General features: G+C 35.1%; 1 protein-coding gene across 6 annotated transcripts in view; it reads right to left on the bottom strand.

The window, feature by feature from the left end:
* CD36 (CD36 molecule) overlaps nt 282-11,708 on the bottom strand; it is a 98,651-nt gene continuing 87,224 nt past the window's right edge. For 5 of the 6 annotated variants that reach the window (XM_018046617.1, XM_018046614.1, XM_018046615.1 and 2 more), the window contains exons 9-15: nt 11,153-11,222; nt 9,913-10,100; nt 8,765-8,883; nt 7,771-7,844; nt 6,803-6,857; nt 5,787-5,951; nt 282-2,370 (exon numbers count right to left, since the gene is read on the bottom strand). In XM_018046617.1, the coding sequence (XP_017902106.1) occupies nt 5,787-5,951; nt 6,803-6,857; nt 7,771-7,844; nt 8,765-8,883; nt 9,913-10,100; nt 11,153-11,222 (671 nt within the window). In that variant the 3' untranslated portion in view covers nt 282-2,370. 6 annotated transcript variants of the gene reach the window in all.

Below are 11,708 nucleotides of genomic sequence, written 5' to 3'. Positions count from 1 at the left end.
TCTATCTACCCTTAGGTGGGTATGTAATTTTTTATTCAGTTCTTCTGAACTGTTTCTGCTTTATTTACATCATTCAACCCTATTTCGTTTAAAACTTAAAGAAGTACCCTTTATATTCTTCCTAAATCAACGTGCCCACAGGTATCCTAATGTCGTGAAAGCAGACTCAGTATTAGAAGACAGATGGCTAGGATCTCACATGTTGTTTTGCCAAAAGTTTTACTTTCCTTCAGATTTGATGAATTCGTTAACAAAAGAAACCACTCCTTGCTCACAAATAAACAGTTTCAATTTTTATGGATAATTATTTGAGTTAATTTCAATATGCAGTCATTAAAAAAAAAAGAAATACAAGCAATGAAGTAGTCACAGTTTACACATCACCAGATTGGGCCTATCTATATCCAGACTTGAGCAGCACTGAGAAGTCCCTCCTCAATCTGGAGCCCCAACAGGGAAAGGGTCCTGGAAAGTACATCCACCCCATGGGCGAGACTTCAGATTGAAGTTTTGGGGTCTCCCATTTATAATGCCAGGCTGCTGCACACAAACTGATAGCATCATCAGTTTGCTTGCAAAATTGCAGTTTTGGTTTTTAACTTATACAATGCTGTTTGTTTCACCTCGTGACTCATCAATATTTCTTAGAACCCCTAGGGGGCTCGTAAGGCCTTCAGGGGTTTAGTAGATTCCAAGATCCATTCTCTTTCTCATATAAAATACTGTCTGACTAGCGGGGCTTACAGGCAGGCACGGAATTCATTGTCCATTCAGTGTCCAGGCAGGTCAGAAACCTGCTCTCCTGCTCCTGAAGCATGAACTACACTTTGTTCATTTTAATTTCTCTAACACATCCCCATATTTTAGGAGGATACTTTTTCTATTCCCAGGAAATGAAAGGATATTGCATCAGTATGTTTTGAATATCTTCAAGATTTTTCCAAAGATCCTTCTAAACTGGTGTTATCTCAGTTTGCAGTTTTTGGTATTTATTTACCCTGGCAACTGACATGACAAGATTATTCCTGATTTTAGTGTCTAAACAAACCAGTTACTAATAATTTATCCTATAAAACACAAGGCAGAATGTGGTCCATCGTCCCCTTCTATGGGGAGCCTTTTTAGGAGGACTTGTGGTCTCTACCATAAGTGAACTTCGCCTTAAGATAGCAGGACTACCTAGCAATACATCTTCTGGTAAAAAGGAAAGGTCTTTCATAATCTAGAATTTAAGTTCTGCACCTTTAAAGCATGACCAACTATCTTTTTATTTCCTTATCCCCCAACTGGCTCAAAAATTGGTTAAGGAAAAAGTTGTAAAGATTGAATTTAGAAATAGTATTTCAAAAGGACATATTAGATTGATACAGAAACAAAAATTCAGATAGAAAACTAGAGTAAATGTTTTGTGACACATCAGGAACTAGACAAAGTACAAGATTTTAAGGAACGTCTTTTAATGTTCAGAACCAGTCTTTCTGGTGACAATGAAAGCAAGAAATTTTACAACAAATAACTATGAATGCACATTCTACAGCTAGTAATCTTCCACACAATAATTTCTGTATTATCATTTACATCTCTCAGTACTAGCACAGAATTCTGAAGGTGCCAAGCATAAGTTGTATGCAACTGAGTAGAAAGATGAAAATTTGCTCAGATTTCCAGAAGAGCTGTAGAACATGGAAGCTAGCAAAGTTCTCAAACACGTCCAAATGCATAACCATTGACAAAAATACAAGCACATATTGTTATAAATACCATGGTTATAGTGCCTTGCTGATGCTGTACAAAGGATTCCATAGAGAAAAAAACTTGAGAGATGTATAATAAATGGCTCATAGGCCAGTCATTTAGTTTATGTTTTCAAATATCTTTCAAAATATTTGCTCTTCAGAGGCAATGTACTGATAGTACTGGGTCTGTGTTTTGCAGGGACACTGATGAGGATAGTGATGTTTTCCTTTTGATGAGGAAGGCTAGTTCAGGGTCCAGGATTTGTGTAGAATGACCATCTCGCTGCTGAATTTAGCATTGGGAATAAATCGGTGAATCAGTACCAAGTGAAAATAAGTGGGTCACGCTCAAGCCACATCTGTAGAAACTGAAGTCCATTCCATTGTGAATATGTTGAATTTTTTTAAGTGCTGGTTTTTTGTTCGAAGTGTGGATTTTAATGATGTCTTAATAATCCTTTTGAAATGTGCTGCTGCTTATGGGTGGCAGGTGGGAGGGAGTGTCACCAGTTCTTGAACTGTAAGATAAGGTGTGTTTTGCAAAAATAAAGCATGAAAATCTTGACTTTTGTAAGGTGATAATAAGAAAGATCCTGACATAGCTGGTGCATAAATGTAGAGACTCTTTTGCTCCCTGGAAAGAAGAAAGATAAGGTACATATCAGAAATTCATGGAAAAAAGTTAAGACTCAAATTTTATATATTAAAGATGTTATATTTTCTAGAAATCAGCCCAATTTCTCCAGCTCTAGAGAAAATTTCTCTGATGTACTTCACATATAAGGCAGTTATTTTCCCATTCCCAGGTTCATGGAAGACTCCTTCTCAGCTCTCAAGAGCTGCACGCAGTCAAATAAGGAGGGTCACTCATTAAATCTGCTCTGCATGAGCATTTCCACTCCTTGCTGTCCCTTCAGACCATCCTCCGTTTAGTGGTGTATGTCCTGCTACTTTTGAAAAGACTGTTGGCTCATTCTCTTTGTGATCTATTGAATAAATCCACACCTTCACTCTCCCATCTTTATTCCCTCTGCACAGCGTCTCCTTATTTTTCAGTTGTTTATAAATCTTCCCAAAGGCATAATTAATTACAGTATTCGACATGAGGCCTGTTTAAGGAAATCTACATCTGTGATTCTTCTAAATCGCGTAAATCAAGTAATCAACCTAGAAAATTTTTCTTCTCTATTTGTAAAGAAAAAAGACATACTGTTGTATAAAGAGCAGTTACTTTCCTTATAACAGTCAGAAGTTTAAGCCAAACCAATGTACTTGTTGATGAAGACACTCTGGAAAGTTTTCAGTCTTTCACTTACAGCTGCATAGCTCTGCTGAATCACTCAGCTGTGTCCCACTCATTGTGACCACATAGACTCTAGCCCTCCAGGCTCCTCTATCCATGGGGATTCTCCAGGCAAGAATACTGAAGTGGACTGCCATGTCCTCCTCCAGGGGACCTTCCCGACCCAGGAATCAAACCAGGGTCTCCTGCATTGCAGGTGGATTCTTTACCTGCTGAGCTACCAGGGAAGCCCAAGCTACATAGAGACCCAACATGTCGGATATTCAGGGCTCATTAAGCATTGATGAAATAGGTTATATGATTTTAATAGAGAATAATACCCCAAAATTTACAACTACTATAGTTCATTTTGAAAAGCTTATTTTCCCACTAGAAAAAGTTTTTGTTTTAACGTGGCTTTTCAATAGGTGATATTTTGGTCTGTTATATAAATGGTCATATGAATTACTGTGTTTAAACATAACTGGTTACTGGATTGATGACAGGTTTTAAAGGTGATGCCATATTTCCTTTATTATAACATGAATGTATTAGCATTTTGAATATATTGCGTCCAAGTAGACTGTAGGCAGAACTGTTCAGTCTCCTTTTAAGGAAATATATATAGGCAGAAAGCATCAAAACAAAAGATCGAGTTGCCTTCCTCAGTCTGTTTTCAATCTCACGAACACACACACACAAATTGGTCCAAAAAGGCCAGTTTGTTTTTTAAATCTTCAATTTAACTGATTCACACTTTGAAAATAGTTTTATACTGTTAAAATTTAGTTTTCTGTAATGTCTTCAAAAAACAGAATGGATGCTGATAGATCCATGGCTACTGGAAAATCATAAATTTTTATTAGGGATTAGCTGTGAAATTCATGTAAAATAGCATGATTTGAGCACATTAAGGTCAATAATTGTCAGTGGCAGCTCCAGAATTTCTATGCAGGGCATTTTACTGTCAGCAGTCTGATTGAAAGTGGAATAAGAAGACTTGTTTTAAAATTGTGAATTGTTTTCTTCAGAGCAATTTGCTGCTGTCGTTGTTCACTTGATAAATTATGTCCAACTCTTTGCAATCCTGTGAACTGGAGCGTGCCAGGCTACCCAGTGCTTCACTATCTCCCTGAGTTTGCTCAAACTCATGTCTGTTGAATCAGTGATGCCATCCAGCCATCTCATCCTCTATCACCCTCTTTTCTTCATTCCCTCAGTCTTTTCCAGTGAGTCAGCTCTTCACATCAGGTGGCCCAAAGTATAGGAGCTTCAGCATCAGTCCTTGCTTTAATTTAGATTTCATATATACATATATATATATATTTTTTTTCTTCTTCTTCTTCTTCTGGGTTTCCCTGGTGGCTTAGATGGTAAAGAATCTGCCTGCAATGCAGGAGACCCAGGTTCCATCCCTGGGCCAGGAAGGTCCTTTGGAGTAGGGAATGGCAGCCCATTCCAGTATTCTTGCCTGGAGAATTCCATAGACAGAGGAGCCTGGTGAGCTACAGTTTATGAGGTAGAAAATAGTAGGAAGCTACCAATTGATTTTCACTTCATTTTTTTTCTTTCATATCCCAGGGAAGGAACGGCAGATAGAACCTATGGGTTAGTGGAGAATTCACTCCCCTCAGGCCATACCAATGCCACCTATGATTATTAAAGAAAGGCTTCCATTTAGAGAAAATAGGGTCTGGCATACACTCTTTTATGTACAAGGGGACACGGGTACTAATATTTAAAACACAGAGGCCTGAACCACCTCTTCAGTTTTGCTAAAACTCATCCGTCCATATTTATCTGATTTTTCCTTTACACTGTAATTATTTGGTTTTAGTGAGTTCAACATTATCTTTATTCTCTTTTTCTTGTACTCATTTAATTCTAGCTCCTGAATTATAATCATTCATCAGGGCTTCCGCATGGAACATCTAGGGTACATGTCATGATTTTGGACAGCATGTCTATATGCAGCAGCTCTGTTTATATATTAATACACTTAAGTGAGTGAAGTCGCTCAGTTGTGTCTGACTCTTTGTGATCCCGTGGACTGTAGCCTACCAGGCTCCTCCTTCCATGGGATTCTCCAGGCAAGAATACTAGAGTGGGTTGCCATTTCTTTCTCCAGGGGATCTTCCCTACCCAGGGATCGAACCTCGGTCTCCCACATTCCAGGCAGATGCTTTAACCTCTGAGCCACCAGGGAAGCCCATTTAATACACTATTTGCATTTAAAAGTAGCATATTTTTATCTGATTTTATCTCTACCATTTATTGACTCTAATTCTCATTATTTTATAGCTTATCTAATTTTAGTTTTTATTTTCTTTTCCTTTATAAATTTCAGTCTCCCCAAATAGCTGCCATTTTCAGTTTCATATAATGTTTCCTAGTCAGATATATTAAATTATTTGTGATTTTAAAAATAACTATCTAGAAATAATTAAGAAATAAAAATTGAGTACATGTATAGCTTTTGTGCAGCATTCTAACTTTTCAAAGGTGACACCTTCACAGCTTAGCCCATTTCCTCCCAGAATAAAGATGAAATATAGTGATCTGTTTAATACTGATAAGCCTAAGTACCCATTCAGTCTTCATTTTAACTTATATTAAGTGTCTCAAAGTTTCAAGGATATATTAAAAATGATAGCTGACTAGACATGTTCATTAATATTTGAAGCCTAGTTTATAACTGCTTTGATAACATGAAAACAAGTAATATTTAATGTTACTGAAGTCATATATGGTTTCTATTATATACTTACTTAATTTACTCTCTTTGATCTGCATGCACAGTATGAAATCATAAAAGCAATAAACATCACCACACCAACACTGAGCAAGACCATTTCCACCAGGCCAAGGAGGTTTATTTTCCCCGTCACTTGCTTTCTGAACATTTCCGCCTTCTCATCACCAATGGTACCAGTCTGTAATCAAGTTAATAAATAGTGTTATTTGAATAGATTTGAGAGCAGAATACTCAAAACTCTCCACATATGTGTATTACTTTATCAAAACAGCACACAGATGTCAGTCATCTTTATCTGCAAGACAAGCCTGTTGGAATTCTCTTTGCATGTCAAAGAAGACAGTAAATGCCCAGGTAGAATATTTAGAGAGAAAAAGATAATATTCCTCCCTTTAAACATGTTATCTAGTGCTATTGTATATACTGATTTCATTGATCAGTATAGCAGTCTTACTGGAGTCTTTCAGTAAGACTCCAGTTTCCCAAAGGTTGCTTCTTAGTGACAGAGGGAAATGGCAAAGCTCAACTGTTTCTATCCTCTAAAGGCTTATGCACTGCATTTCCTGATTCTGTGGTTTGTCGGTTCCATGATTTATATTAAAAATATCTTGTCAGGCACTAGATAGACTGCCTATATCTACTCTAATTTGCCCATTATAAGCTTGGGTGGTTTTATTAGCACTACAAGGCTCATATTGAGTTATTTGGAATTTAATATTTTCATGACTCTTTCCTAACACATGCACTATGACAAGAAAAATTATCTAATAAATGCATTATGAAGTATTTTTATTTTCATAAAAGTTAGACTTAAGTCTAACATAATCCTGATACTTCTGTATGACTTGCTTTAAAAAATAATTAATTATATAATTAATAATATATAAACTCACCCATAGATACAATGGAAAGACAAGTTCAAATACTGTGTGTGTGTGTATATATATTTTTAATTTTCAAACATCAAAAACTTTTTCTGTATATTAAGAAGCTTACTGTTTTTAGTGACTAATAGATAAAAATACTAACCTCATTAAGCCAAAGAATAGGGACAATATAGTTGTGCTTCAGATTCTTTAATGCACTGTAATAAACATTGAAAATAAGTATGAAAATATATACTAATATGCTATACACATATGACAGATATTAGTAATTACTAGTGAAAATAAATGTTCAGAAATTAGTTGCTTTTACAACCTGGGTAAGTCACTTGCTTTGTTTTCCCTGTAATGAAGCATTTAAATTTTAATATTGCTGTTTCTCAGATATCTTTTCTACATACACATCTGTTTAATACAGATTTCTTAAAACATTTATTTATTTTTGGCTGCACTGGGTCTTCGTTGCCGTACATGGGCCTTCTCTAGTTGCGGCAAGCAGCGGCTACTCTAGTTGCTGGGCATGGGCTTCTCATTGGAGAGGCTTCTCTTGTTGTGGAGCAGGGGCTCCAGGAGCGCAGGCTTCAGTAGCTGCTGCATTTGGGCTCAGTAGTTGCGACTCGAGAGCTCCAGAGCACAGGCTCAGTTGTGGTGCCCGGGGTTAGTTTCCCAGAGGCACGTGGGATCTTCCAGTACCAGGTATCAAACCAGTGTCCCGTGCAGTGCAAGGTGGACTCTCAAGCACTGAACCATAGGAAAACCATCTGATACAGGTTTTTTCATTAGAATTTTTCTAGGTATGTATTTTCCCTTTCAACAAATTATACCCAGGAAACTAAAATATGAATGCTGAAACTATTGTCATAAAAATATTTGGACAGTTAGCAAAGAGAGAAATACCAGAAATACTCATTCCAAAATATGGGTAAGTACCATTTCACTACACATTAGATGTAATTCTAAATTGCAAATGACAGTTATAAGTATTTAATAATTATTTAATGACATTAAGCCAAACAGAAGTTGAAATTTTATTTCCATCTCCTTTGATAGATATACCCTGCATCTTACAAGAAAATTTGAAAAATCGAAATGAAATTTGTTTAAGAAACTCACTCAATTCTTCTTGCTGGCTTGACCAGTATGTTGATCTGCAGCCGTTTTGCAAATCGTAAAGTAAATCCAGTTATCTAAAAAGAGAACAAACTAATAACCAACTTATTTGAAAAACATTCTTTTATAATATCCAGACCTTATTTTTGTTATGTAGAGCCTAAAAGGTGAAAGTGTACTACTTGAACCTGTGAAATTTGTTATTTATTATTTGGACTTAATCAGACATATTAAATATTACACATGTATCTTTCCATAATTATATTTTATCAGTATATGCATGTGTGTATGCAGATATATCGTTGCCCAACCTAATGTCAAGGTTTAGTTAGATTTGTGACATTTACTTGAATTGATTTTGGGGAATTAGTAACGACATCAACAGTAGTGAAATCTAAAACTCATTTGACAAAATATATCCTGGAATTTAAATATGTACTCAGTCAGAATCCATGCATCATCAGTATAATTATAATGTTACTTCTGTCCTCATTTAAACTAAAATATGACTACTAAAGTCCTGATATTTCATTTATCTGTTGAAAAGGGGAATATTAATATAAATGAAAAATTGAAACTGTTAAACTATAGTGACTTAATAGATTTTTCTTGACACTAAGAAATATATTTGATCTTACCTCAAATGTATGTATACCCATAAAAAATTTTAATCCCTCATAATCTACAGGGTCCCTTCATATAAGCAATATTTGCAGTTAAGTATAAAGTACATTTGAAAGAGTAACATGTAAAATCATTTTAATCCAAATAGAATGATTTTCATTATTCCTGACCTTTGCTGAAAAACTAAAATTATCTTGATATTTCATAAGCAACAACAGGAAGAAATCACTGTAATTTTCCTCAAAGTAAAAATAAGTAATTTATTACAAATGTAGTACAATAAATGTGACTAAATGTGATTGATAGAAAGGAGATAATTTAATTTTTTCTTCATTTTTAAAAAACAAATCTGATCAATAAAGTATTTGCTTACAGGTTCAACATCTAAGTACGTGCTGTGTTCTTCTTCATTTGGACTTAAGCCTTCAATAGGTTCTGCAAGTTCAGGACTTCCGTGTAGAAAATGAGGAAGTGAAATGTACACAGGTTTTCCTGAAAGCAAGTTTTAAGAGACAGTTAGGGTAAATCATTTTCCTCATTTCATACACCACTTAGGAAAGATTTCCTTGAAAACAAAGCTGTTTAATTTAAAAAAAGAAACACAAATTTGGCTTTGAAATCTTATCAGGGGATGAGAGTGAGGGAAAATTATTGTATCTGATCACTTTTGAACAAAAATAAAATGTAAACTTCTACGTCATCCTACTGACTATTTAGTTAATGTCTGTTGTTCATCCCTTAGGTATTTATTTTCACCTTAGGTGTTTTCAGTATGTAAAGCTTAGCTACTGGACACAAAGTTACAACCAGATGCCTTCATGTTTCAGGCTGTAAAATGTCTTTGGACCGAGAATTCATTTAAAGAGGCTTTTCTTTCTTTGTTCTCACCCACTCTAACATGAAGAAGGTAAGCAAAATAAGATAGACTCCAGATGCCATGTTTGAATTAATTTTTGTTTCAGAGACATCCTAAAATATACTTATTTACAGATTCTAGGGTAGAAGAAGAGAAATGTCAGATGGACAAGTTGGGATGCTCAAAATAGTCTGCAAACTATTTTCATTTTACCCTACATCTAAAAGGAGCACAGCCATTCTACACAGCAAAAGAAATGGTCAGAAATGAAAACGTTACCTGTGGGTGGGAGAAAATACTTCCAAAACACATATCCCAAAAGTGATTAACATCCAAAATATACAAGAATTTATACAACTCAAAAAAATAATAAACCAATTTGAAAATGAGCAAAAGACTTACAGAGAAATTTTCCAGGTAGCACAGGAAGTATCAATAAGCATGATTATACCTAATAAAAACTAAGTTTTGCAACATGAAAACAACTGAGACCTTGAGAACAAGACAAACATCAGAACAAAAATATCCTACCATCACTCTTACTTTCTGCCCTTATTGCTTTCCCACTTTATATTTCTGGTGGAAAGGAATCCTGGGTGAAGTTTACATTTTAAAGGATAATGCAAATTATGCCAAGGATTGTGACACTGAGAACTTGTACTCACCTTCTTTGCATTTGCTAATGTCTAGCACACCATATAAGGTACAATTTTTTGAGATGATTTTTTCTGTGCAGAAACAGTGGTTGTCTGGATTTTGAAGCGGAGATGCAAAAGCCAAGGCTGGAAGAACAAATCTGTACACAGGGATTCCTTTCAGATTCATTTCAGCTCCGAACACAGCATAGATAGACCTGAACACAAATAAGAAGGAGCTTCATTCTGGGAACCTGAACTTCGTTGTAGAGATTCGTTTTCTCTTATATTTAAATTTATACTATTGCTGTCTTAAATTAGAAAAATTAGATATAATCTTATTAGAATCCTTACCTTTTAGGAAAAAATAACTTGCAAAATTTTAAGACACACTAGAACTTAATACTTGAGTATGAGCTATTCTTATCTTTGTTTTCAAACGCTTCTGAGAATAATTTTTGCTTGTGAATTACTGTGGAGTATTTACAATTAAGGCATTCCTCACAGTTAGTTTCCTTTATAGATTAAATATTTTCTAGTCCCCAGATGACTATTTGAAGAAATGCTGTGCTTTTCAATTATACAGATAAGGAAAAAGATTCAGAGATATTATGCTTGCTTTCCCAAACAGTGTTAAGAAACCAGGTGAGCGTTCAAGGATACAGGTGTAGGCGCCAACGCTTGTGTGATACCTACTGGGCCCCCGTCAATTTGAAAAGATTCTGTATTGTCAGTGGGGCACATGAACATAGTTTTGTGATTGTGGTATCCTCTTCTTTACAAAGACTGGGCATGCTTTTCTAGACTTGACTGTTATCACTCTTACTGCTAATTTAGTAAAAGAATGAAAAAAGTAGTTCTTTCTTAAAAATAACAAAAAGAAACTGATTTGCATTATACACAACATCCTTCTACATCAAATTTTAAAGACTCATAAATACATTGTGTGTGTGTGTGTGTGTGTGTGTATGTGTATTGGTGGCTCAGTTGTGTCCAACTCTTTGCAACCCCATGGACTGTAGCCCACCATGGTCCTCTGTCCATGGTATTCTCTAGGCAAGAATACTGGAGTGGTTTGCCATTACCTTCTCCAGGGCATAAATACATCATGAATTTCACATTGTATTTATTCTTAATCAGGAAAAAGTCCCTAAAAGTATTTTATTTTTCTCAAATAACATGATTAATAAGCATGAGTTTCTTGGTCTGTGTTTTATCACTTAGAGAAAGAATTCTGACTTGGAGAAATACATCATTGTCTTTCTCTTACCTGCAAATATCAGAGGAGAAAAATTGCAATGTCCTTGTCTTCTCAACGAAAGGTGGAAATGAGGCTGCATCTGTTTAAAAACCAAATCAGTGGCAAGGGATTAGATGGAAAGAGTGTGTCTTAGACAAATCTAGAAATCTTGATTCCAGCATGGTTAAGAGAAATGTAATGCAAACTGTATATATAAAATTAAAATTCTCCAGTAACTACATTTTAAAGATGAGAAAAAAAATGTATTAAGTATATGTTGTTTAACCCCATATATCAAAAATACCATCATTTTAACATATAAAAATTAACAAAAATCTGAAAATCCAGTGTTTATAATTACAGTATTTCAGTTTGCACTAGCTGCATTTCAAGCGCTGCTGAATTGTGACATGTGGCTAGCAGCTGTCATATCTAATAAGTCCGTATACTATACGTAGTCATTGGCATTCTGTTTCATATTAAATTTTCCCACTCCATGAAAGTTTTTAAAATGTCAAAATCACGTTGTTAAAACTGCGATTTTATGTTTTTAAATCTTCCATCTATCAGTAGAGTAGCAATTTTT

The sequence above is a fragment of the Capra hircus genome, chromosome 4 (genome assembly GCF_001704415.2).
Source record: "Capra hircus breed San Clemente chromosome 4, ASM170441v1, whole genome shotgun sequence".
Classification (NCBI taxonomy): domain Eukaryota; kingdom Metazoa; phylum Chordata; class Mammalia; order Artiodactyla; family Bovidae; genus Capra; species Capra hircus.
This window is presented reverse-complemented; position numbering and strand designations above follow the sequence as displayed.